General features: G+C 45.4%; 2 protein-coding genes and 1 long non-coding RNA gene across 4 annotated transcripts; 2 read left to right on the top strand and 1 right to left on the bottom strand.

Moving 5' to 3' along the window:
• The first annotated feature begins 2558 nt into the window (after nt 1-2558).
• pisd (phosphatidylserine decarboxylase) lies at nt 2559-11938 on the top strand. 2 transcript variants are annotated; one of them, XM_004084567.4, is made up of 9 exons: nt 2559-2689; nt 3454-3494; nt 3565-3701; nt 8580-8714; nt 8792-8893; nt 10093-10216; nt 10722-10865; nt 10938-11098; nt 11471-11938. In XM_004084567.4, exons 1-9 carry the CDS (start codon nt 2622-2624, stop codon nt 11714-11716), a joined length of 1158 nt encoding a protein of 385 aa, XP_004084615.1. In that variant the 5' UTR covers nt 2559-2621; the 3' UTR covers nt 11717-11938. The 2 variants fall into 2 exon arrangements, with proteins under 2 accessions (XP_004084615.1, XP_011491147.1); XM_011492845.3 differs by lacking the exons at nt 2559-2689; nt 3454-3494; nt 3565-3701 and adding exons at nt 6929-7137; nt 8200-8344.
• A 184-nt stretch (nt 11939-12122) lies between these two features.
• LOC105357610 (RING finger protein 224-like) lies at nt 12123-20471 on the top strand. Its single transcript, XM_011492844.3, has 3 exons — nt 12123-12681; nt 13257-13487; nt 20090-20471. The coding sequence occupies exons 2-3, from the start codon at nt 13263-13265 to the stop codon at nt 20408-20410; spliced, it is 546 nt and encodes a 181-aa protein (XP_011491146.1). The 5' UTR covers nt 12123-12681; nt 13257-13262; the 3' UTR covers nt 20411-20471.
• An 835-nt stretch (nt 20472-21306) lies between these two features.
• Nucleotides 21307-24857, bottom strand: LOC105357611. The gene is made up of 2 exons (XR_911486.3): nt 24342-24857; nt 21307-22252 (listed from the first exon to the last, which is right to left on the bottom strand). It is a non-coding gene; the product is annotated as an uncharacterized LOC105357611 (long non-coding RNA).
• Between the last annotated feature and the right edge of the window lie 351 nt (nt 24858-25208).

Raw genomic sequence — 25208 nt, 5'->3', positions numbered from 1 at the left:
TGTTAAATAAAGGAATAAATAAAAATACAAAGAAATATGCAGCTGGAATTTTCATTGACTTAACCCGTGTGCTTTCTTAGATGACACCCCCCCCCCTTACATTGACCTGTCCCCCCACCATGACAAAGGTGGATAAAGGTGGAAAGATTTCATGTAATCCATGGACACCAGTGAAGATCACAAATCATTGAAGAAAAAAGGTTCAGAGCACTGTCTAGTCAACTCAACTCAACTTTATTTATAAAGCAGTTTAAACAGAACAAGGTTCACCAAAGTGCTGAACAAAACAAAAATTAATAAAAGCACATGCGCAATATAAAGCATAAAACACAGGAAAAAGGTCTGGATTCCAACTCAATTAAAAGCCAAAGTGAAATAATATGCTTTAAGAGCAGATTTTAAAACACCGAGTGAGTCTATCCATCTGAGGTACAGGGGCAATTCATTCCAGATTTATGATCCGAAGACTGAGAAGGCTCGGTCACCTCTCAGTTTTCTCCTGGTCTTCCAGACAACCAGCTGTGTTGACCTAAGGGAGCGGGGGGGGGGAGTGTACACCTGAATCAGGTCAGACAGATATTTTGGAGCGAGTCCATGGAGACATTTAAAAACAAATAAGAGAATTTTAAAAGTGAACTGGGAGCCAATGAAGAGATGCTAAAATGGGAGTAATATGTTCTTGTTTCCGTGCACCAGTTAGACGACGGGCAGCAGCATTTTGGACTAACTAAAATCGAGCAAGTAATTCCTGGGAAAGCCCAACATAGAGAGCATTACAGTAGTCCAAACAAATTGAAATAAAAGCATGGATTAAAATCTCAAAGTCATAACGAGAGAGGAGAGGTTTAACCTTGGCCAGTAGACAAAAATGTCTAGTGGGTCTAGATGACCCAACTCCCAATGTTAAAGTGCCTAGGATAGCACAAGGGTTATAAACCATCTGACTCTCGATCATGACATCCTACTTGACAAACAGGAAGTGTATGGGACAAGAGGACTAGCACTAACTTGGTTCAAAAGCTAATCAACAGGAAGAAAACAATTTGTCAAGATTGATGAATTTACATCAGAAGCCAAAGAGATAAGTTGTGGTGTCCCACAAGGATCAATTCTGGGCCCGGTGCTATTCCATATTTACATAAATCATATGTATTGTATTGTTTCAAAACTTTTAAAAGTCATATTGTTTGTTGATTACACAAATATATTCTACAGACAATCATAGGGAACTTTTTACTGTGGTCAACACATTTGGCGTTTAATGGCTGCCATTATTTGAACGAGCGCAAAGACAACTGAGCAAGTTTATTCAGGAATTGAGTGAGCGAACCTTACAACTGTGCAAGCGCAATGCTAAGCGAGCGACCCCGCATTTAACAACTGCACGGTTGCAATCCTAACTGAGCGGCGCTTCTGTGCGCCCACTGGTTTTGCAAGGAATGTTCAGGGGTGTGTTTGTCACTCTGGGGTGGTAACCTTTCTGGTTGATCTGATTGGCCAACATTTGCATGTCAAATGCGACGGGGCGGGACTTTCATTTTTTCAGTGGCTGACCGTGCATTACACACCTGGGCCTTCAGTAGTGCTACGTCTGAATCCCTCAACCCCTCGTTAAGCATTTTTATGCCTCTATATAAACTGATTAAACAAAAACAGTAAACAAATCTTAGTATGCAACTAGTGCTACACACTGTGTCAGTGTGTGCCACTAAACTTTGGAACGGATTAAGTAATGATCTCAAACAATGTTCAAATATCCAAATATTTAAGAAAATGTATAAAGATACAGTGACTTCCTGATGTAACCCTTGTGCTATCCTATGACCCCCCCCCCCCCCCCCCCTTCCATTGAGGTGTTCCCCCTACCATGACAAAGGTGGATAAAGGTGGAAAGATTTCATGTAATCCATGGACACCAGTGAAGAAAAAAGGTTCAGAGCACTGTCTAGTGGGTCTAGATGACCCAACTCCCAATGTTAGTGCCTAGGATAGAACAAGGGTTACCCCAATGGTTTTCTTTCGTGTAGATAATATTTTGCTGATATCATAATAATATAACTTTATACATTCATCAGCAGAAATGTGACACATTTTTTACTGGCTAATATTTTTGTATATGTTTTTGAACAAATTCTTTGAGTTTATTGTTAATAATGTATTTATGACTGTATTCCACTGACTTTTTCTCATGTTAGGCCATCTGTGCTGACAGACATCCGAACAGGAGTTCTGATGAGCCTGTTTGTACTTTTCTCACCAGGCGAGTTCCCTTCAGTTGAAAGCATATTTGGAATTTGGTGAAATCTCCAAACTTGATGTTTTGTGGAAAGAAATGTAAACTTTGTGGAATTGATCAAATAAGCTGCTCGAATTCTTCAGTGATCTTATGAAATGTGGACCCTTCTCCTTTATCATCCAGTGATTGATTAACGAGTTCGTTTTTGTCACAAACCAATTATAGCCTGGACTTCACTCTCGGGGCGGGGACTATGGACGCGTGAGCGCCTGTGCGCATGCGTACACATTTTCTATCGTCAGCATCAGCTGATGGGTCTGTGTAAAACGCTGTCACGCGGCTGCATCTGCTCAGTCTGCAGGAAACGTCCGGATCACGTGGGCAGATGCGTGCTTACATCATATCCGCAGACAGCATGGCGGCGGCGCTCCGGAGGCTCATTAGCGGCGGCAGGTAGGAGCTCACCTACATGTCTGCGCCTCGTGCGTGTACACGCAGACTCACGCTTGTTGTTAACACGTTTTCTGTTCGTGTCCGCGCGCTCACGTTGGTCTTTGTTTATGAGAATGACGTCAGTGACAGCTGAAGTTTACCTACTTAAGGGATCGAACACGCGAGTTTATGTGTCTCCACAGACAAAGAAAGACGTTCTCCGTTACGTTGTCATTGAAACCCGTGCACGTAGATGGGCCATTCACGCACACGCTAGATTTGGACCCATCGATGAACTTTATCCATCAGCAGATGCTTGCTGCTCTCTGATTGGCTGAACCTCAGATACTGCTGTCATTTTTCCAATCAGACTGGTTGTCTCCAGAAAGAGGCCATGGAACAAGCTCCTCCCACTCATGAGTGTTTGATAAATGCTCCGCCTGTCTTCACAAGGTGATGATGAACTCTGTGAAGAAGCAGAGAATCCGTCACGAATTTTCCACAACCATGCGTCTGCAGGACGGCAGCAGCTCGGCTCCAATTAAGGAGTTGGTGAATCAGACCCCCCTCCCAACGGCCCCTTATTCATCCTATTGAGGTGTTTTTGGTTGGTCCCCCCTCTCTGTCTTCACCGTCACAATAACACCAGACTATCTATCTAGATTGCTAGATTGTTCAGGTCGGAACTCGAACAGAACCAGGAACCTGTTCTGTAGAAACGGTGGAACAAATGTCCGTCCGGCTCAGTGTTGTGATGTCTGACCTCTGACCTACTTGTGCTTCAGAGTTGTGTGTCGGACCTGCTGGCAGCGCAGCCTGAGCACAGGTGAGCACCAGTGACGAGGTTGTTTTGTTGTCGTCATTCGTGTTTACGCTAACCAGATCTGTGCTTGCAGGGCGGGGCCTCATTCCCCGCCCCCGGCCCTTTGCTCTCCTGTTAGGGACTGGGGGTGGTTATCTTGGCTACCAGCACTACAAGAAGAAGTTTCAACAGGATGAGGAAACGTCACCCCATTTGGCCACACCCACACAGGTATGTTGTGACCACATACCTGAATAAACCTAATGGATCATCTCTGACATCCAGTTTAGTTCTGAAGAAGATGAGGCCGGATGTGAGTCAGCCAAACATCTGCTAAGCCACGTGTTTGAGTTCTAGAGGTGTAACGATCAATCAATGGATTGATTTTTAGTCCTACGATCCAACCAGGCAAGTTGTTAATCGAATCGATCAATGCCATACATTTTAAATAAAATTGAAGGTCGATCTTGAAAAATACTATCTGGATTGAAGTACAGTAGGTTTATTTCTTTTTTACTGTAAGGTAAAAACGACAAAGTGCATCAGCGGACAACACACACATGTGATGTCATTAAAATGGATCATTCCTGTCCAATGTGTAGAAAGACTTTGAATTTGGCAAAGTCATGTGACCATACAGTGAGCTAGAATGTTCTTAAGAATTCTTAAGATGGCGGTGCGTGCACACGCAGTGGCTTGGCACTCTTCATCTTTTTGTGGATTTTTGATCGTGTTTGTCCGTTTGTTCGTCTTTTTGTTTTGTGTCATTTCTGTGGATGCTCACATTGACTACAGTAGAGATGAACTACTTTGCTTGGGGAAAAAATATTTGATGTACAAAGACTCGCTGCTTGCTTTGCCTGATGACATTCCTCCAGAGATCAAGCTTCCAGAGGGCTCCTCGGCAACCTTCCCTCTCCCTCCCCCGAGACGCCGCAGGCGGCTCAGACAACGATGGCAGAAACGAGGCAAGAGAAGCGGCCTGCGGGCTAGGCTAAGAGCTAACCCGCATCGACCAGCGCCCCCGTTCCTGTTCCTGCCAACTGCCGGTCACTCGGCAATATGATCGACGAAATAAGACTGAGGATATTCTCCGACAAGACCTGCATATGTGTGTGTCAGACTTGGCTGGACAACAACATCCCTGAGGCTGCCGGGATTGCTGGCTGCACTGTTTACCGAGGCGACAGGACGGCCTGCTCCGGTTAGAAGAAAGGCGGAGGCGTGTGTGTTTACTTAAACAACAACTGGTGCACAGCTGTGGATATAAACGGGACTTACTGCTCACCAGACCTGGAATATCTGGCAGTGAAATGCAGACCACTTTACTTGCCGAGGTAGTTTTCAATCGTCCAGATCATTGCTGTTTACATCCCACCACAGGCTAACGCTAAGCTAGCGCTAGAGGAGCTGCACGTCCTTGTGAGCAGCAAGCTAAATGCCCATCCAGAGGGAGTAGTGATTGTGGCAGGAGATTTTAATCATGTACATCTTAAAACAGCACTGCCAAAGTTGCACAAATATATAGACTTCCCCACAAGAGACGACAATATTCTGGACCAAATTTACACAAACATCAAGGGAGCCTACAAAGCTGCAGCAGCCCCCCACCTAGGTCTATCAGACCACATCTCTTTGCTAATGACCCCATCTTACAGACCAGTGGGGTGCAGAAGCAGACCCACCATAAACACTGTACAGGTGTGGAGTGATCGCTGAAACACTGTTTTGAAGTCATGGACTGGGATGTGTTTGCTGAGGGATCTGACCTGGAAGGCTACACAGCTGCTGTACTGGATTACATCAAGTTCTGTGCAGAGGAAACGGTACCCAAAAAAAACATCAGAACATTCCCCAACCAGAAGCCCTGGTTTAATGGAACCGTTCGGGCACTGCTAAAGGCCAGGAACACCGCCTACAGGTCAGGAAACCAACTAGAATACAGCACAGCCTGGAGGAATCTGACAAAAGGAATTAAGGAAGGCAAAAACGACTACAGACAACGGATAGAGGGACACTTTAGGAACAACGACCCTCGCAGCACGTGGAGAGGAATCAGGACTCTGACTGGCTACAACAGAACTACCCCACAGGTCAGTAAGGACAGGGATCTCCCAGACACACTGAACCTCTTCTTTGCTCGCTTTGACAAGCAGCAGGGAAGACCCCAGCCTGCTGGTTGGATACAGCCTGAGGGGGAGCCATCACTCATGATTGAGCAACACCAGGTGAGATCCACTCTGAAAAGGATCAACGCTGCAAAAACAGCTGGACCGGATGGGGTCTATTGAAGTCCTGCGCTGACCACCTGGCTGGCGTGTTCAGATATTTTCAACCTCTCCTTACAGCTGTCCACAGTCCCCACCTGCCTCAAATCCACAACCATTGTTCCTGTGCCCAATAAACCTGGTGTCACAACACTAAATGACTACCGTTCAGTTGCCCTCACCCTGGTTATAATGAAATGTTTTGAGAGGATCGTCTTAGAACATATCAAAGATAACATCCCCGCATACTTTGACAGACATCAGTTTGCTTACCGGGAAAATAGATCTGCAGAGGACGCCATTTCCACCACACTCCACACAGCCCTGACCCACCTGGAGCAGCCAAACACCTACGTCAGGACGCTTTTTGTTGACTTCAGCAGCGCATTCGACACTGTGATTCCCCATAAACTGATACACAAACTCTCCAATCTCGGACTCTCAACCACGCTCTGTTCATGGATTATGGACTTCCTGACCAACAGGCCTCAGAATGTCAGGATGGGGAGCCTGACATCTGACTCCATAATCCTGAGCACAGGGACACCACGGGGCTGTGTGCTCAGTCCAGCCCTCTTCACACTCTTCACTCAGGACTGTGCTCCCATGCACTCTTCCAAAACTATAGTGAAATTTGCTGATGACACTACAGACAATAATGAGACCTGGTACAGGCAGGAGATCCAACACTTGGAGGAGTGGTGTTCAGCCAACGATCTGGTCCTCAATCCCACCAAAACCAAGGAGGTCATTATAGACTTCAGGAGGACCAGGAGAACAACTCAACCCCCTCTCCACATCAGAGGTGAGGAGGTGGACTAGACCGACTCTGTCAGGTTTCTTGGCACGTACATCTCCAAGAACCTGACATGGACACTGAACACCTCCAAACTGGTGAAAATGTCATGTGTGTAACAACCTGTTGGGACTTTGGCTTTGCCTTTGCGTCTTCTCCCATGGAAATGTATTCTGGTGACCAGAACCTTTCTTGATCATGTCTCATGAACTTCATGTCTGGAGTTTCCAGAACAGAACAAACCTGCTGCATCTTTTCTTTGGAGGATTTGGGTTCTGATGATGGGCTCTTCCTGACTTCAAGCGTGTGACCAAACAGTGAGCTCTGTTTGGTCAGCTGGCCGAGACACTCCCATTTCCAGAGGGGGGAGCTCTGGGCATTAAGGCCTCTGATCCCTGTCTGTCTTATCTGCACTCCTGAATGATCCGTCTGCTCCTTTGTGACCAAACTCTTTGATGGTGAGGTTTTGCTTTAAGCGCCGCAGCGGTGTCGGTCAGGATCGTGACCTGCTGCGGCAGGTGAGGCGACGCCATCACACCTGCGATGGAGAAAGCAGTGGAGTGGGAGGAAGAGCAGTTAAGACGAGAACCACAGCACCTTTCAGGTGGGAGAGTGACAGCGGGAGGGCTGTTGAATTTTCATGTTGGGGGGAGGTATCTTTAGCAGACAAGAGAACATCAGGAGGAAGGAGAACTCCTGTTCTGGTTGATGGTCTTCTACTCATTCATGGAACTTCGGCTCCAGGGAACCCAGTTATTATTTGAACCAAAACAGACCAACTTGATCTTGAAACTCAGGTCTGACGCTTTAGAGTTGAAACCAGGTCAACTGTCGGGGCTATAATTGTGTCAATTTTGTGTCCCCAAAAGTTTAAAGAAACCAACATGTTTGTCTCGATAAAAGTTGCTGTCGTAGCATCTTGCTCCACCTATTTGTCTCTAATCCCCTGATAACCTGCTAACCTAGTTGTTTAGTTGAGGACCTGTTAAACCCCCCTAATCTGACCTCCCCCTCCCCCAATCTGGGTGTGTGTTTAAGATGACATGAAGGAAGGTCTGGATGTTCCAGTCATTCCTCTAGAACTCTTTCCTGGTAGCTCCAACCTCAACATCCTTTCGCAATTATCTTTATCACTGGTCCTCCTCTGTTCCTCCTCTCAAACTTCTCCATCTGGTTCCCTGCATGGATCTCCAGAACATCCATGATCTGATCCTCTGATGGATCCAGTCCTGATCCATCCTGATCCCACAGAGAACCTCAGCATCTTCATCTCTGCCTCCTCCTCCTCTGCTTCTCCTAAACACACAGAAGATCCACTTTTCTTCTTTCCATCATGTGTCTAAATAAAATCAGTTTCCTTCACGAATATCTGATAATCGTGAATACTTAAGTCGTCACATCTTCCTCATCGATCTGCTGACTCCTGTCTGTCCTCGGCCACCTTCTGCTTTGAAGCTCCATTAGGTTCTGGTCTTTACCTGCCTGTGGTTCTCCTGCTGCCACCTTCCAATTGCCTCTCCTTGGCTTGTTGTCTCCTCCTCTTCCTCGCATCTCGGTTCAAGTGTTTGTATTTATTAGTTCTGGAAGTTTCTACCAGTTTAACTCACCCCTCTTCCTATCTGCTCCTCTTCTTCTTCACTCTCATTCTGGGCAAAAACAATATCAGGCTTCAGGTGCCTCATTTGGCTCTTCGTCACCGTCTGAGCAAGCTCAGTAATGGGGTCTGTCGCCCCGCCCCTTGGCGCCGCCGACCAATTGCCTTCCTTGGTTTCATCTTATCGTTCAATACTCTGCGTCCACTGGCCAATCGGGTAAGAACAGCTGTGTTTTGGCGGGGCCACTGAGGGAGGGTAGTTTGGTGGCAGGGATGTAGTCGTCTTTCACTCTGTTCAGCTTCTCGCTCGTCTTTCCTGGTTCCTTGCAAAGCAGAATTCATAACTGAAAACAGAATGTTTAGTTTTTCAGGAATTGAAACAATCGTCTTCACAAAGGTCCAGCTGGACCAGGCTGATGGACATTTTTTTTCTTTGTCTTTTACTCCTGCAGGTGGCGTTGTACCGCTCCTTTCCAACTCGTTTCCTCTCCCGAGCCTGGGGTCGTCTAAACGAGATGAATCTACCCACATGGCTCAGGAAACCCATCTACTCTCTGTACATCTGGACGTTTGGAGTCAATATGCAGGTCTGGGCTTGGAACCAGCTGGCGTTCTCCTCACCTGTTTTTTCACCTAGTTGACTGTTCCTGTGTTTGTCCAACAGGAAGCAGCGGTTGAAGACTTGCATCATTATAGAAATCTAGGAGAATTTTTCCGGCGGCGCCTCAAACCTGCTGTCCGCCCTGTATGTGCGGCCTCCCACCTGGTAAGCTCCGCCCTTCTACACACACAGCACTCCGTGCTGTTATTATGAAACACATAAGGGACATGAAACGCATACGGTACTTGAAACCCCAAACAGTCAATGATGTCATAAACTATTCTTCTATTCTGCTTCTCCAAATCTCAGATTTGGAACCAGAACGCAAATACTTTTTGGATCCTGTTAGTTCTAGGATGTGAGCTTTTAGGGCAGTGTGAGGAACCTTCAGAGTTCCAGAGTACTTGAGGAGATTTATACCTTTTGGCTTTTCGCTTTAGGAAAATTAAACCAGTCAGACGTTCCCTGCAGACCCTCACAGAGCGTTTGGGTCTTCCCAAGTCTTTCCGGCCTCCTTCCTCGCCAGCCATTTAACTCACCAGCAGGTAGTGATCGGTGGACAGCTCTGCTCCTCTCTTTACCCGAATGTACAAGATGTACGGCCAAAGGTTGTCTGAAACGACTACAAAGTCGATAATTGATCTCCCGCCTGGGGCGTCCTGATACCACGTTTATTGGTTGATACCCTTGTGAACATGGTGTTTGTTATAGACAAGCTTGGATGAGTACAGAAGATCAACAACAAAACCCTGCTCTGATTCAGACCAAGGAGGCCATTCCTACCAATCAGTCCCCTCAAGGTGCCACTGTCATTGCCCACGTGGGCATTGAAGTCCTCCTTGAGGACTATGTAGTCCCCCGTTGGGGCACTTTCTAGTAACCCATTGAGAGACACCAACAAGGCCGGGCACTCCACACTGTCGGTTGGTCTGTAGGCTGAAACCACAATCAGAGACCCGTCCCCCACCCGAAGGTTGGAGGGACATGACCCTCTCCTCCACCAGGGTAAACTCCCAACACTTGGCGGCTGGACTGAGGGCTCCCGAGTAAGGAGCCTGGCCACTATTAGTGACCTGCGTCTAAAGTAAAGAGGACCTGTTAGACCCGATGTTTATTGGAGATCGGCGTCTATTAGAGACCGCCCACTATTGAAAGAGATACGATAATCAGACTTTAACGTTTTTTTAACAGCTTCTGTTTAAGCCTGTTTTCTGTAAATAAAATGTTTATCTTTTGAAGAAAAAAAGCAATGAAACTAAAAGATGATGCAGAATCTTCCCTGATCTGTGGGATTTTGGTGATGGAATTCAGAGTTCGGGACTTAAACGTGGCTTTTGACACGTTTCCCATTCATTTGGTTCCAGACATCTCCAGCTGATGGAAAGATTCTCCATTTTGGTCGTGTGAAGAACTCTGAAGTGGAACAAGTTAAAGGTGTCACCTATAGTCTGGAGCACTTCCTGGGTCCACAGTCCATGGAACAACTGGGTAAGGCCACGCCCCTGTCCTCTGGTAAAGGTTAGCTGGACTAGAAAAGGTCTGGAGAAACTGAATGTGTTAGATGATGAAGACATTCACAGCCGCTTTCTTTAATGTATTGCTCTACTTCCGATGTGAACCCCTGCTTGTACGATCTTCCTGTGGGCGTGGCTTGGCGCTGTATGCTATTGTGGTCTATGCTCCCACTGGTTCTTTTTAGGGATACTACGGCTAGATAGATCTGTTTTTGGGACGAAGTAATCAGCTGTGAACCCTCCAGGTAATTTGCCCGTCTCCCCTGTGGTTCCAGTCTCACCTGCGGTTTCCATCTAACCTGCGGCTCCTGGCTCGCCTTTGGTTTCCGCCTCCCCTGCGTCTCCTGACACCCCTGTCTCACTTAAGGCTCCCGTCTCACCTCCTTAAAGAAGGAAACTTGCTGCAGAAACAGACCATGTATGGTGGGAGGATCTTGTATGCTGGCTTAACTAAACACTTTCTTTCTGCTTGACCTCAGATTCATCCTCATCTTTTCGGGACGTCCTGCTGTCGTCTCCTGACAGTGACCTTTTCCACGTGGTGGTTTACCTGGCTCCTGGGGACTATCACTGCTTCCATTCCCCTGCTGACTGGAAGGTGGAGCTCCGGCGGCACTTCCCAGGTGGGTGTGGTGCTGTGAGTGCCCGTCTGCCCCCGCCTGTCGCCCGTCTTCACTTCCGTCTGTCTGTATCAGGCTCGTTGATGTCTGTGAACCCGGGTGTGGCTCGCTGGGTCAAAGAACTGTTCTGCCTGAATGAGCGTGTGGTGTTGAGCGGCCAATGGCAGCACGGTTTCTTCTCACTGACGGCAGTTGGTGCCACAAATGTGGGTTCCATCAGACTGTATTTTGACCAGGTGAGCTCACGTCAAAACTTGACTGGTACACACAAGTACACGTGTGAGTGCACAGACAGGCATGTACATCAATCAATTCATCTTTATTTATATAACACTTTTCATACAATAGGCAGCACAAAGTTCTGTTCACTTAAATTATTAGTATATTTAAAATAAAGCACAATAATGTAAAAATGGAACCCCACCCACAAGAACACACCTGAACACACAGGAAACCTCCAACCTCTTACCTGCTGCACACCATGTATGACTGCCTGCAGCCGTGTAGCAGCAGAGCCTCCAAGTGAACCACAGAAGGGTCTTAAGGACAAAGATCATGTTTGTCATGGAAGAACAGGAAGTTGTTGTAATGTCCCCATTTGTCGGCAGGAGCTGCAGACCAACGCTCCCCGCTACAGGAAAGGCTCCTTCTATGACCGCAGCTATGTTGCCACGGGCAACCAGGTCTTGCAGAGGACAAGTGAAGGAGGTGTGGCCTTACAAAAAGGTGAAGCCATTGGAGAATTTAACTTGGGATCCACCATCGTCCTGCTGTTTGAGGCTCCCAAAGACTTTGTGTTCAAGCTGCAGCCAGGACAGCGAATCAGAGTGGGCGAAGGCCTCGGCGCCCACTGAGGACTGAAGGCTCCACGCTTCAGAGGCACAAGAAGGCCATGATGTGACAAAGACTCAGACTCCCAGAATGCTTCATGCCTCATAAGAGGATTTGCCAAACCTCTGTTCTGTATCGGTCGCTCCACCTTCAGGAAAAAAACACTTTGAATGTTTGAAGCTTTATTGTTCACCTGTTGAGTGGAGAGCTGATTAAAATCGAACTTTGTTTCTCTTTTAAGGATACTTTCATTCCTCCTGTTCTTTTCTACAAAGGAATGAAATAATAATGAAATGTTTTGTCCCAGGAGGTTTCTCTGTCCCACTTCATTAAACACATGTGGTCAGATTACAAGAAGGGTTCGCCTGGGTAAGCCTGGCCTGTGCTGCAAGTTTTGCTGCAGCAGCTGGTTTCTACTGTTTTTGGAGCCGAATTGATCTTTTCTCTCTGGTTTGGGTTCAGTCTAACCATAGTTCTGTCAGAACCCTCACAGGAGTGACCCAGTCCAGTCGAGTGTTACAGGAAATCTGAGTCTGCCCCCAGCTTGGTAACAGGAGAGGACAGGTGTGAGCGGCCCTCTAAATGAAGCCGCATCATCAGAACTTTGGTTCCAGTTCTGCTGGCCGGGATGTCAGTCCTCATTATAATCTGGCCTGGTTCTGTTCCACCTGGTATTAATGCCAGGCAGTTTATAACTCCAGATTATTCTGTCATCTGGTTTTGGTTCTTCATTCACGTCTCTACCATGTAAACAGGTTACATGGGAGAGCGAGCCTGAATTATTGATGAAGCGGAACCTCTCTCTCTCTGACAGTGCAGAACGGAGGGAGAACAGACAAAAAAGCAAAACATCCCGACAGAAACGAAGGAAAGGTTTTTTAAACAGCAGACGGGAAAGGAAAGAAGCAGAGTGTGGAGGAAAACAGGAAGAAAGACAAAAACAGAAATGTGAAGAAAAAAGACAACGTTCCCACAGAAAGGAGCCCAGGTGAGTCTGTCCTGAAGGAGAACAGCTAAAAGCAGAAGAATTTAGTAGAACCCACTAACCCTAACAGGAACAGAAATGGTCCTTAATCCTGAAATCTGGATTTTTAGACCGTTTTAGTTTAGGAGTAGCTTCAGTTTGGACCATGTTAAGGACTTGTTAGCCTTGAATGTTTAGCTAGTTCAGTGTGAAATCACTTTAGCTTCATTTTGATCTGGCTGAAGTTTGCATTCCCTTTATTTGTGCCATAAAAGTAGTTTTTTTAACTTGAGGACTAGTTTAGTGAAGCATTTTTACATTCTCACTTACAGTTTCCCCTAGTGGTGAATGTTGGAATTGTTGAAGTTCTCGTTGATCCAGATGTCTTGAGTTTGAGTCATGACATCAGACTGAACTTCAAGACTATTTATGGAAAATCAGAGGAAAGCATTTACGTTATTACATTTCTTTGTGTTTTGTAAAATACTACAGATGATGTTTTGACAGAATTCACCTTGATTTCTCTGGTTTGTCTCCGCTTCAGCTTTAGTCTGGAAAAACTCTGGATTGTAAAGACAAATTTTTCTTTTTTTAATTAGAAAAAAATGTCAGACAAGAAGGAAGAAGCTGGGAAGGAGGAGACTAAAAGTCAGCCTCCTCCCTCCTCGGTCTTCGTGGAGACGGTGATTTCATCAAGAAGGCAGGACCTGGTGTGCATCGTGTGTTTTTGCAGCTATGACCTTGCATCGCGGTTACCGCGGCGCTTGCACTGTGGCCACGCCTTCTGTCAGGCTTGTCTGAAAAGACTGGACACGGTGATCAATGAGCAGGTGAGCAATGACATCATCAGTACTCGCCTTGGTTTGTGACCACGAGTTGGGTGGAGCTGAGGGCCCTGTATCCAGATTTCCTGGTTCTGAAGCAGGTGTGGCTCCAGAACCAGATGCAGTTAGACTTTCTATAATCTGCGGTGTCCGACTGGGATTAGCGGCCCCTCATCCACTACCTTCTCTGGGCTGCCCAGCAGGATTCAGGAGCTGGTGATGTTTTTTCTGCATCTTCTTATCTGCGGTTTCTGAAGGGCTAGCCCGCCCCCAGGCTAACGCCCACTTTCTCAGAGGAGCTAGCGATGATCGGCTAAACGCTTTCATTTTCCATGAACAATATGAACATCCATCTCTGCAAAAGTTCGGATGTTCTTTGATTTCGTGGGAGAAAAGCAGACACGATGCTGAGGCAGACTCTAGGATGAGTCATGAAATGGGCGGCACCCACAAGGAGATAAAGGCGGAGCCTCAGAGATAGAGTCGTCTCACTTCCGGGAAGGACAATGAGCTGCAAAAATAACTCATTTTTTATTTAAAAAAAATGTTCTTTTAGCGTGTCAAAGGTAAAATATAAAAATGTACATGGATATAGTTTACTCTGAGAGGCTTAGCATGATAAGGCCTTTAAATCATAGCAATAAAAAACATTTTTTCATGATTTTCTTGCTTTTTTATTGAAGTGAATCTGTAGGAGAATCTTATTTGACACAGGACACATTCAAGAAACTTGAATCTACTACTGTCAAAAGTAAAATAAATTAAATTAGTTAGTTAGTTATTAAATAAATTATTATAAATTAGTTAGTTAAATTAAGCAAACTCTATAAATTGATGTCAATGGTTTGTGTGTTCTCAAGCTACAGTTTATAAATAAATTGCTTAATGATTAAAAAACAAACAAACACATAAAGTGTCTTTGGTTAGCAGTGAGGTGAAGCGTTGCAGCTTCTGCTGAGTTTGCAGGCCCAAATCACTCTGCAAGTAGGGATGTAACGCTTAATGGATGACTTCATTTACCCAACCTGATCGATCTGAGGCAACCTGATCGATCTGAGGTGTGAAGGAAAGGAATCTGGAGGGACAGATGGTGGTGGACTTTGCGAAGAGGATGGAAATGGCTGTAGTCAACACTTACTTCCAGAAGAGAGAGGAACATAGAGTGACATACAGAAGTGGAGGTAGGAGTACCCAGGTGGACTACATCCTATGTAGACGAGGTCATTTGAGAGAGGTTAATGACTGCAAAGTGGTGGTAGGAGAGAGTGTAGCCAGACAGCACCGCATGGTGGTGTGTAAGATGACTCTGGAGGTCAGGAAGAAGAAGAGAGGGAAAACAGAAAAGAAGACCAAGTGGTGGAAGCTACAGAATGAAGAAACTTGTGAGGAATTTAGGCAGAAGTTGAGGCAGGTCCTGGGTGGTCAGGATGAGCTTCCAGAGGACTGGGAAACTACAGCAGAGATTATCAGGGAAACAGGTAGGAAGGTGCTAGGTGTGTCATCTGGAAAGAGGAAAGACGGTAAAGAGACTTGGTGGTGGAATGAGGAAGTACAGGACTGCGTCCAGAGGAAGAGGTTGGCTAAAAGGAAGTGGGATGTAGAAAGGACTGAGGAAGGTAGACAGGAGTACAAGGAAGCGCAGCGTAGAGTGAAGAGAGAGGTGGCAAAGGCCAAACAGAAAGCTTACGATGAGCTATATGACAGGTTAGACACAAAGGAAGGAGAGAAGGACTTGTACAGGCTAGCCAGACAGAGAGACAGAGATGGGAAGGACGTGCAACAGATAAGGGTGATTAAGGACAGAGATGGAAAGGTGCTAACAACCCAGGAGAGTGTACAGAAAAGATGGAAGGAGTATTTTGAGGAGCTGATGAACGTGGAAAATGACAGGGAAAGAAGGGAGGAAGATGTGGTTGTTGTGGAGCAGGAAGTAGCAGAGATTGGAAAGGATGAGGTTAGGAAGGCTCTGAAAAGGATGAAGAGCGGAAAGGCAGTTGGTCCTGATGACGTACCTGTGGAGGTATGGAAGTGCCTAGGAGAGACAGCAGTGGAATTTCTAACAAGGTTGTTCAATAGGATTTTAGAGAGTGAGAAGATGCCTGAGGAATGGAGGAGAAGCGTTCTGGTCCCAATCTTTAAGAACAAGGGTGACACGCAGAACTGCAGCAACTATAGAGGAATAAAGTTGATGAGCCACACAATGAAGCTGTGGGAAAGAGTAGTGGAAGCCAGGCTTAGGAAGAAGGTGGAGATCTGTGAGCAGCAGTATGGTTTCATGCCCCGTAAGAGCACCACTGATGCCATTTTTGCTTTGAGAATGTTGATGGAAAAGTACAGAGAAGGTCAGAAGGAGCTGCATTGTGTGTTCATAGATTTAGAGAAGGCGTATGACAGGAGCTGTGGTACTGTATGAGGTCGTCTGGAGTGGCAGAGAAGTATGTCAGAGTAGTTCAGGACATGTATGAGAGAAGTATGACGGTGGTGAGATGTGCTGTAGGTCAGACAGAGGAGTTCAAGGTGGAGGTGGGACTACACCAAGGATCAGCTTTGAGTCCTTTTTTGTTTGCTATGCTGATGGACAGGCTGACAGACGAGGTAAGACAGGAATCTCCCTGGACAATGATGTTTGCGGATGACATTGTAATTTGCAGTGAGAGTAGAGAGCAGGTGGAGGAACAGCTAGAGAGGTGGAGGTTTGCTCTGGAAAGAAGAGGCATGAAGGTCAGTCGTAGTAAGACAGAATACATATGTCTGAACGAGAGGGATCAAGGTAGAAGCGTTAGGTTACAGGGGGCTGAGGTGAAGAAGGTGCAGGAGTTTAAGTACTTGGGGTCAACAGTTCAGTGTGATGGGGAGTGTGGAAAAGAGGTGAAGAGGCGAGTGCAGGCAGGTTGGAGCGGGTGGAGGAAAGTGTCAGGAGTGTTGTGTGACAGAAGAGTGCCAGCAAGACTCAAAGGAAAGGTGTACAAGACAGTGGTGAGACCAGCTCTGCTCTATGGGTTAGAGACGGTAGCAGTGAGACAGAGACAAGAGGCTGAGATGGAGGTAGCGGAGATGAAGATGTTGAGGTTCTCCTTAGGAGTGACCAGGTTAGACAGGATAAGGAACGAGTACATCAGAGGGACGGCTCATGTTGCCTGTGTTAGCGACAAAGTCAGAGAAGCCAGACTGAGATGGTTTGGACATGTTCAGAGGAGGGATAGTGGATATATTGGTAGAAAGATGTTGGAGATGGAGCTGCCTGGCCGGAGGGCAAGAGGACGGCCAAAGAGGAGATACATGGATGTCTTAACAGAGGACATGAAGTTGGCTAACGTTAGGGTAGAAGATGTTCATGATAGAGTGAGGTGGAAAAGGATGATTCGCTGTGGCGACCCCTGATGGGAAAAGCCGAAAGAGAAAGATCGATCTGAGGCAAGTTGTTAATCAAATGGAATCGATCCAAACCATAAGAAAATCGTTACAAAATGACATGAATTGATCAACAATGGATTTTGGAAAATACCATCTGGATTGAGCTACAGTAGGTTTATTTCACTGTGACGTAAAAACGACCAATTGCACAGCAGGCAACACACGTGTGATGTCATCAACACGGATCAGTCCATCATTCCAGTCCAATGTGTGGACAGACTTTGAATAAAGTCATGTGACCATCCAGTGTCTAGAATGTTCTAAGAATGTTCCCTTTGGATTCTTTGGATGTGGAAAAACAACAGTGGTGAACTTTAGGAAACTAACATGTGAATGGATTTGACATTCAGTCTAGTTTACTTGTTGGTTTGGACACAGATTTCATTTAACTTGATGATCTGGAAGAAATCCAACAATCTGGAAAACTGATCAGTAGCAGGAATTTCTGTCTGAGTCTCACTGCTGGAAGTTTCGATGAAGTTCTGGATCCATTTTAGTTCAGGGAATCAGATTCATTTGGACCGTATAAAAAAAAATTGATTTGGAATCGGCTCGTCGACCAAAAATTTAGATATGAATGGATTGGTTAAAACCAATGGTTACAGCACGATCTTAGGGTGGCAGTGGCTCAGGTGGTTGAGCAGGTTGTCCAATGATCAAAGGGTCAGCCGGTCAATCCCCGGCCAACTGTGTCCCTGGGCAGTACACCCCCCCTTTCCTTGCCACTAGCGCGGCTCAACCGGTGTGTGGACCCGTGTGAATGTCTTTGTGATGGTCAGAGGGGCCGTACACTGTCGGTCTGCCCCAGGGCAGCTGTGGCTACATCAGTAGTTACCATCACCAAGAATGAATGAATGAATGAATGAATGATGGGAACATTGTAAGAACTTTGAGCGTCTGGAAAAGCACAGATAATCTAATCCATTATTGTTGTTATTATCTGTAGTTTTCTTTAACCCTCATCTTTATCATCAATTTATCCCTGCAAGTCCTGCAAATTGCAAGAATAAGAGGGAGGCTGCTGTGGATTAAATGTGAAGAAACTTAGAACTGGTCTGCATTCCCATTTCTTCAATTGTTTTGTGCTTAAATTATTGTTGTGTATTTAATACCATAAATGACCCAGAATGAGACAATGCTAACTTGTTGGTAAAGGTGAAGTAACTGCATTGTATGCTGCAGAAGTGTATCATATTAAAGATTGTTGTTTTCACTGCTGTCTTGTTTCTCTTTAAATTTGCCACGTTACAAGAAGTAATCAGGCCAGAATATGTTTTTACAATTACAATAGCATTGTCTCATTTGGTCAGAAGACAAAGTGTGTATGTACACTGTACAGGAAGGTAATACGTGATCATACCCAGCATTTAGTACTGAAAGTACCATGTAATAGAGTGGAAACAGGGCTGACTTTCTTTTACAGTCCAGTTTCATTGTACTTAAGGGGTAGTTGTGGTAAATTCATGGTAAATACCATGAAACATACGCGTGCAGACTTAAATTGAAGGAACTTTATTTGGACTTACCTTGTTCTTACATGTGTTAAGTACCACAAAAGACACCTTTGCACAACATGTAAATACCCAGTAAGTATATTATAAATACCCAGTATGTACCACATAAGTATGAATCAAATAGTACCACATAAATACACAGCAAGTACCATGTAAGTACAGAGTAGACACAAAAAAGTACCATGTAAGTACCCAGTAAGTCCCATAAAAAGTACCATGTAAACACCCTGTAAGTACCCAGTAGTTACACAATAAATACCATATAAATACCACTTAAGTACACTGTAAGTACTGTACTCTAAAAGGAAGCGTTACCAATGGATTTCTCGTTTCTGATCTTCCTCTGAGATCATTGTTGCCCCTCATGGACGCCTTTCACTGCCCTCGGTCACATCAGCTCTCTGTCCTCCAACTGGCACCGGTGATGTCCATCAGTGGCTCATAGATGCGTTCACTGACATTGTCTTCTGTCTTTAGCGGCACATTCAAGTGTTTTCCTCAGGGTTCTAATCCCATCCTCATCATGGTGCTCAGCTGTGACATCTTTACTAAATTTGAATGTCTTCTCTCCTGTTTGGAGTCTATAACAGCGACAGCTTTGTGCTCAGACTCTGGCAGAGGCTTTAATATCAAATCCTTTAACCCTTGTGCTATCGTAGATGACCCCCCCCCCCCCTTCCATTGAGGTGTTCTCCCTACCATGACAAAGGTGGACAAAGGTGGAAAGATTTCATGTAATCCATGGACACCAGTGAAGATCACAAATCATTGAAGAAAAAAGGTTCAGAGCTCTGTCTAGTGGGTCTAGATGACCCCACTCCCAATGCTAAAGTGCCTGGGATAGAACAAGGGTTAAATGCAGTTTAGTTATTACTCAGACAGAAACTTTATTGTTTTCTACGTTTAGATAAGTACATTAAAAAACATTTCATGACAGATTTTCCTACCTGGTTGTTCCAACTTTTAGAATTTTAAGACAAAGAAAGGAACAACTGATTGCTTGGTACAATCACTGCTCCTTCAGATTTAGTCCCATTTCAGGAAAAAAATCAACACAAGCTGCTCATTCAGTCCAAACTTTGTCTCTTCTTTCTGGATCTTTTCTGAAAACTGCAGTGATCCAGTGAAGATGATTAAAAATTTAAACATTTGGAGAAGAAAAACATTAATATTTAAAAAGAACAAAAGCAGAAAAGCCATTTTCAAACTACTCATACAAATGAGGGTAAGACTGCAGCTGCAGTGGAGCCAAGCATCAATGCAGCTGCCAACCAGATGACGTGTGGTCTGCTGGCTCCGTCCACAGTCAGTCAGTGGTGTTATCCCTTGTTCTATCCTAGGCACTTTACCATTGGGGGTTGGGTCATCTAGACCCACTAGACAGAGCTCTGAACCTTTTTTCTTCAATGGTTTGTGATCTTCACTGGTGTCCATGGATTACATGAAATCTTTCCACCTTTATCCACCTTTGTCATGGTAGGGAGAACATGTCAATGGAACGGGGGGGGGGGGGGGGGTCATCTAAGATAGCACAAGGGTTAATGTGTGTACTCGCTGACATACACAGACACACTGACCCATTTTTGAATGTGGACTTTTTTCATTCTGCAAATGCATAAATTTTCACTGGAATGTGGCTTTGCTGCAGGCTAAATGTGATTTGCCCTCCCACCCCTGTAGGTGTGGATCCCCTGTCCTCAGTGTCGACAAAACACACCCCGACCCAGAGGAGGAGCTGCAGGTCTGGACTTGGACTTGACGTCCTTTCTGGGGGTCAAAAGCCAGCAGGCCTGCATCCCCTGGAACCCAAGTGGCAGAGAGAGGAGGCCTTCAGGAGAGATGGTAGCTAAGGGCAAGCTGTGGCTGGGGACGGAGGAGAATGATTACAGGAGGTCACATGGAGGTCTGGCTGAGCCTCGCTTCCATCACTATGGCAACTGCTGCCCACCTTTGCCCTGTTCCTTATGCTGCTGGTTCTGCTGCACATGGCGGGGTAACTGACTCTTTTGACAGAAAAATCGCACAAAATCAAAAGCCAGAAATAAAAACAACTGAACCGCTGTTTCTGCTTCTTGTCTGTGATTTTTCTGTGTTGTTTCCATCTGTGGAGCAAAACTAGCTTCTCCTCCTCTGCCCTTACCGCCTCCGTCTGAATCCGCCTCGTCCACAGCTGCTGATCTTCTGTAGTTCTCCAGACTCCATGAATCCCTCAACCAGATTCAACGTGTGTAATCCATGGACACCAGTGAAGATCACAAATCATTGAAGAAAAAAGGTTCAGAGCTCTGTCTAGTGGGTCTAGATGACCCCACTCCCAATGGTAAAATGCCTAGGATAGCACAAGGGTTAATGTTCATCAAAGCACTTCCCAGCAGAAACGGGTCAGAACTTTTGCACACAGAACAGAACTATTTCTGTTTACAAAATAAACTCGGACAGACTCTGGATGTTCTTCTGAGCCAGTTCAATCGGTTGGGTCCAAATGTAAAAGACCAGCAGAAACGGACCCCAAGAATCAGAGGGACAATAGTCCGTAAACATATCAATTCAATTCAATTTTATTTGTATAGCCCAAAATCACAACAACAGTCGTCTCGATGGGCTTCAAAGTAAAACATGAACTCAAAAGGATCACGAATACAAAGAGTTCAATAGAAAAATACTAAAATGAACTAACAAAACTGACTAAGCTATACTGGCATCCCTGCCCTTAGACCCCCCTTCACGGTAAGGAAAAACTCCCAAAAAAAACGGATTCCGGAAAAAACGAAGAAACCTCAGGGGTGAAGAAGGAGGGATCCTCCCCCAGGACGGACAGGCGATTTACCAGAAATCTTAGAGAAGAATTAACTTATCTAAATCTACAACTACATATATAAAAGTCCATCATTCTGAAATATCAGAATCAGAATCCTTTTATTGTCATATGTACAGCTTTTACACTTACATACGAGATGTGTTCTAGTACAACCCGAACAAGATCAGACATGCAACAAATACACACATACTGCTCAGAGTTTACTGAGGCTGCCGCTTCATGGGATGTGCACCTTAGCTGATGGCAACAATGGTGGCAAGAAACTTAGACGGTGTCAAGGGCAGCCATTGTGTGTCTCAAACTTTTATTGATTTGTCAGAACGTTCTAGAAGAACCATCACCCCATGACCAGTCAGGTATCCAGGTCCTGCAGTTCTGAGCGCCCATTATTTTAGTAGAACTTGTGAAAGGGGTGGAGTCTCCAGCAGAGAAGCAGAGGTCAGAGGTTACAGAGGTTCAGGGGAAGATAGTTGTGGTCACTTTGAAACTTTTGACTCTAAAACTGGTTCCAGCGTTGTTTGACAGGACTTCTTCTCAGCTGGACTACGCCTCGCTCATGACCATGGTTTGCTCAAGTTGATTGCAGAAACAAAATGGCCTCGTGATGTAGCGTCCTGCCCTTCGTGTTGTTCCCCTCTGGCTTTTGAACTCTCTTTCCGTAGGAAAATAACATGGATCCAGTCCCTGCATCACTGCCGCAGTGATGTCACTTCCTCCTCCTGCAGCGGTAGCAACAGCCCCTTTTCTCCTCTTCCACACCTTCATCTTCCTTCACCATATATGAATCCTTGTGGGCGGAGCTTGAAAATGTGTAAGATGTATCATTGCTGCTGAGAGCTGTTGGATTTGCTATTACTGTACTGCCCCCATCAGAGGGGCGGAGCTTTGCCCTCGGGATAGTCACCTGACCATATGGATTATCCAGAGAGACATTGATGTTTGATGACATTGTGGAGGCGGAGCAGAGTCCAGTCAGTGAACCAACCACAGCAGGAAAGGCGGAAATAGGAAGCAGGACCGTCAACCTGTGATGAGACCAGAGAGTTTTTAGAGGTGAAGATCTGTGGAGAACTTTTTGTCAAAACTGAAGCTGCAGAGAACATCAGAAATACCACACTTCCTTCAGCTCAACTCATTGGTTTATTGGGGAAATATTCTGGTTTTCATTTCTGGATTCTGAGCATTAATTACCGGCGGTTGCAGTTCCCCAAAAACTACCAGAGGCTGAAAGGAGCATCTTCCCATCAGAAGTTAGACGTTTAAACCAAAAAAAAATTAAGTTAAAAGTCTGATTACTTTTCCATCATTATTGCTTCATTTTCTATGTATTTTCTATTTAGGGTCACGTTTGTATCTATGTGTGTGGGGGCTGTTACATCAGCCATTTTGATTTGATGGAGGGGGGTTGATCTGAAAAAACTACCCCTCCCAATTTAACCTTTTTTTGGAGACTGAAGAAACTGTGTCACTGTGTGTCCTTCCCGCCAAAGCCTCGTCTCCATAAGTCTGTCTTTACGGACAACTTCTTCTGCTTTTCCCTTCAGGGTCTCCACAGCCAATCAGCTTCCTCCGTCTGTCTCCTGCACCCTCTACCAGCAGCTACCTTCATGTTTTCCTTCTCTGCATCCAGAAACCTCCTCTCTGGTCTTCCTCTAACCCTTGTGCTATCCTATGGACTTTAACATTGGGAGTGGGGTCATCTAGACCCACTAGACAGAGCTCTGAACCTTTTTTCTTCAATGATTTGTGATCTTCACTGGTGTCCATGGATTACATGAAATCTTTCCACCTTTATCCACCTTTGTCATGGTAGGGAGAACATGTCAATGGAAGGGGGGGGTCATCTAAGATAGCACAAGGGTTAAACATTGTGCTATCTTAGATGACCCCCCCCCCCCTTGCATTGATGGGCAACGTCCCAATGTTAAAGTGCCAAGGATAGCACAAGGGTTAAAAATGAGAAGCAGATCTAAACAAAACAAACTTGCAGCTAAACCAGGAGCAAGCCTTGTCCTGCTCCAGGCTCACGCGACTTCCTGTATTTGAACATGGTTTATCTAAATGTCTTTGTGGCCTAGATCAGCGTTTTTCAACCTTTTTTGAGCCACGTCACACTTTAACCTTGACAAAAATCCTGGCACACACCAAAAATCCCCAAATTAAAAAAGGAGAAACTCCTAGTCTGTATTTATCTACAGTCCCTCCATGATCTCACATGCATTTTTGTGATAATTGTGGCAGAAAAAGCTGGAAGCTGCAGCTGCTTTTTTCTAAAAGAAGTACTAAAAGTTAAGTTAGAAGATTTAAAAACTGTTTGATGAGTGTTTGTTGTTGTTTCAAGACGTTAATAGAGACTCATCGTGTGCCCAGACGCTGTGACTTTAACCCAATGCATCATGGGAGATGTAGTAGAAACAACCGCTAAACGCAGAAAGACTCGTGTCTCTGAGCGTCATCTTTTTTTTCACTTGTTCCACGGTCTGACAGCGGGTCCCGCGGAAAGCTACACCGCTAAAGACGAGCTTCAGCTGTTTTTTTTGTTGGAAACTTTATTGGTCAGTCTGATGACGCGTGATTAAACTTCTAAGAATGATTTGCGGAGACAGTTAAAGGGGCGGGACTTTTCCTAAAACAACTGATGAAGCTGCGGCTAAATCGCGGTACCGTCATTCTGATCAAAATGTCTTAATAGAATCAAATAAACACAAAGACAAAAGTATCTTTCATATTCCTCACTACTCAGTGTTTTATCAGGGCCTGTTTGGATGAACACAGAGCTGAAATCCTGGAGATGGAAAATGTTTTTAGATCACTCAACCCTTGTTCTATCCTAGGCACTTTAACCCCAATCTAAATTTCTCTGGTAGTGGTTCAGTCCAGATCATCCCAAACCGGCTAAATTTGTCTCTGGTGTGTTTTGAAAAGTCTGTGAGCGACAGATGCTTTAAAATGACGTTGGCCAGTACTGAGCAGAAACCTGCAGCAGAACCAGAATCACCACAGGTAAAAATCCACTTTGTGTTGTTGGTTTTTCCCAACTATCTCTGCAGAGAAACATGTTTTGAAGCCTGTGTCCCTCCCTTTGTACCTGAACAAGCCTCCCAGGTAACTCACCTGTCCACAGTCAGCTTCTCTTCCCGCCGAGAGTCCTCTTTGCGGTTTTCTCTTCCTCTCTGTGTTGAAACAATGACACGGCAGCTCGCTCCCTGGTCTGCTTCAAGCTCACTTGACCACCTCACCTAAACCTGTTCTACCAGTCAACACTCCCTCTCTCTCTGTCAGTTCATTTCTATGAAGCTCCCCCCCGTTCTCCAACAGGTTGGACAGAAACTGGTCTTTGCTTCATTCCTTTCATTTCTGGCTTCATAGACACACCCAGAGGGACTGGGATCAACACAGACGTAAAACCGAACCCAGCTAAAGGCATTTTTGAACAACTAGGTCATAGCTGAAGAATCCGGCTATTGATTCTGCTCCTTTTTGTTTCAAAAGTCCTTGACAAGTTTTCACATTCTCCATTTTCAGAGGAGCTGGACATCAACCGTACAATGTCTGGTTCTCATTCTCTACCACCTTCGGAGGTGTTTCCCATTTTGACCTTGGGGTTTCCAGTTCATATTCTGCACACATGTTCCTGTATATTATTCCAGCCACTTGATTGTGGCGCTCCATGTATGCTTTACCTGCCAGCATCTTACATCCTGCAGTTATGTACTGGATTGTTTCAGGCGCCTCTTTGCACAGCCTACACCTTGGGTCTTGTCTGGTGTGGTAGATCTACACCTTGGGTCTTGTCTGGTGTGGTAGATCTACACCTTGGGTCTTGTCTGGTGTGGTAGATCTACACCTTGGGTCTTGTCTGGTGTGGTAGATCTACACCTTGGGTCTTGTCTGGTGTGGTAGATCTACACCTTGGGTCTTGTCTGGTGTGGTAGATCTACACCTTGGGTCTTGTCTGGTGTGGTAGATCTACACCTTGGG

The sequence above is a fragment of the Oryzias latipes genome, chromosome 12 (assembly GCF_002234675.1).
Source record: "Oryzias latipes chromosome 12, ASM223467v1".
NCBI classification, from domain to species: Eukaryota; Metazoa; Chordata; class Actinopteri; order Beloniformes; family Adrianichthyidae; genus Oryzias; species Oryzias latipes.
The sequence above is the reverse complement of the archived record's forward strand: the minus strand, read 5'-3'. Positions and strand labels throughout refer to the sequence as shown.

Excerpts from the sequence above, each read along its gene's own strand:
- LOC105357610 (XM_011492844.3), top strand. The coding sequence starts at position 13,263 with ATGTCAGACAAGAAGGAAGAAGCTGGGAAGGAGGAGACTAAAAGTCAG. Across the intron at positions 13,488-20,089 it reads ACACGGTGATCAATGAGCAG|GTGTGGATCCCCTGTCCTCA; the intron begins GTGAGCAATGAC and ends CCACCCCTGTAG.
- pisd (XM_011492845.3), top strand. The coding sequence starts at position 6,989 with ATGGTGAGGTTTTGCTTTAAGCGCCGCAGCGGTGTCGGTCAGGATCGT. Across the intron at positions 7,138-8,199 it reads AGAACCACAGCACCTTTCAG|GCTTCAGGTGCCTCATTTGG; the intron begins GTGGGAGAGTGA and ends AAACAATATCAG. Across the intron at positions 8,894-10,092 it reads TATGTGCGGCCTCCCACCTG|ACATCTCCAGCTGATGGAAA; the intron begins GTAAGCTCCGCC and ends ATTTGGTTCCAG.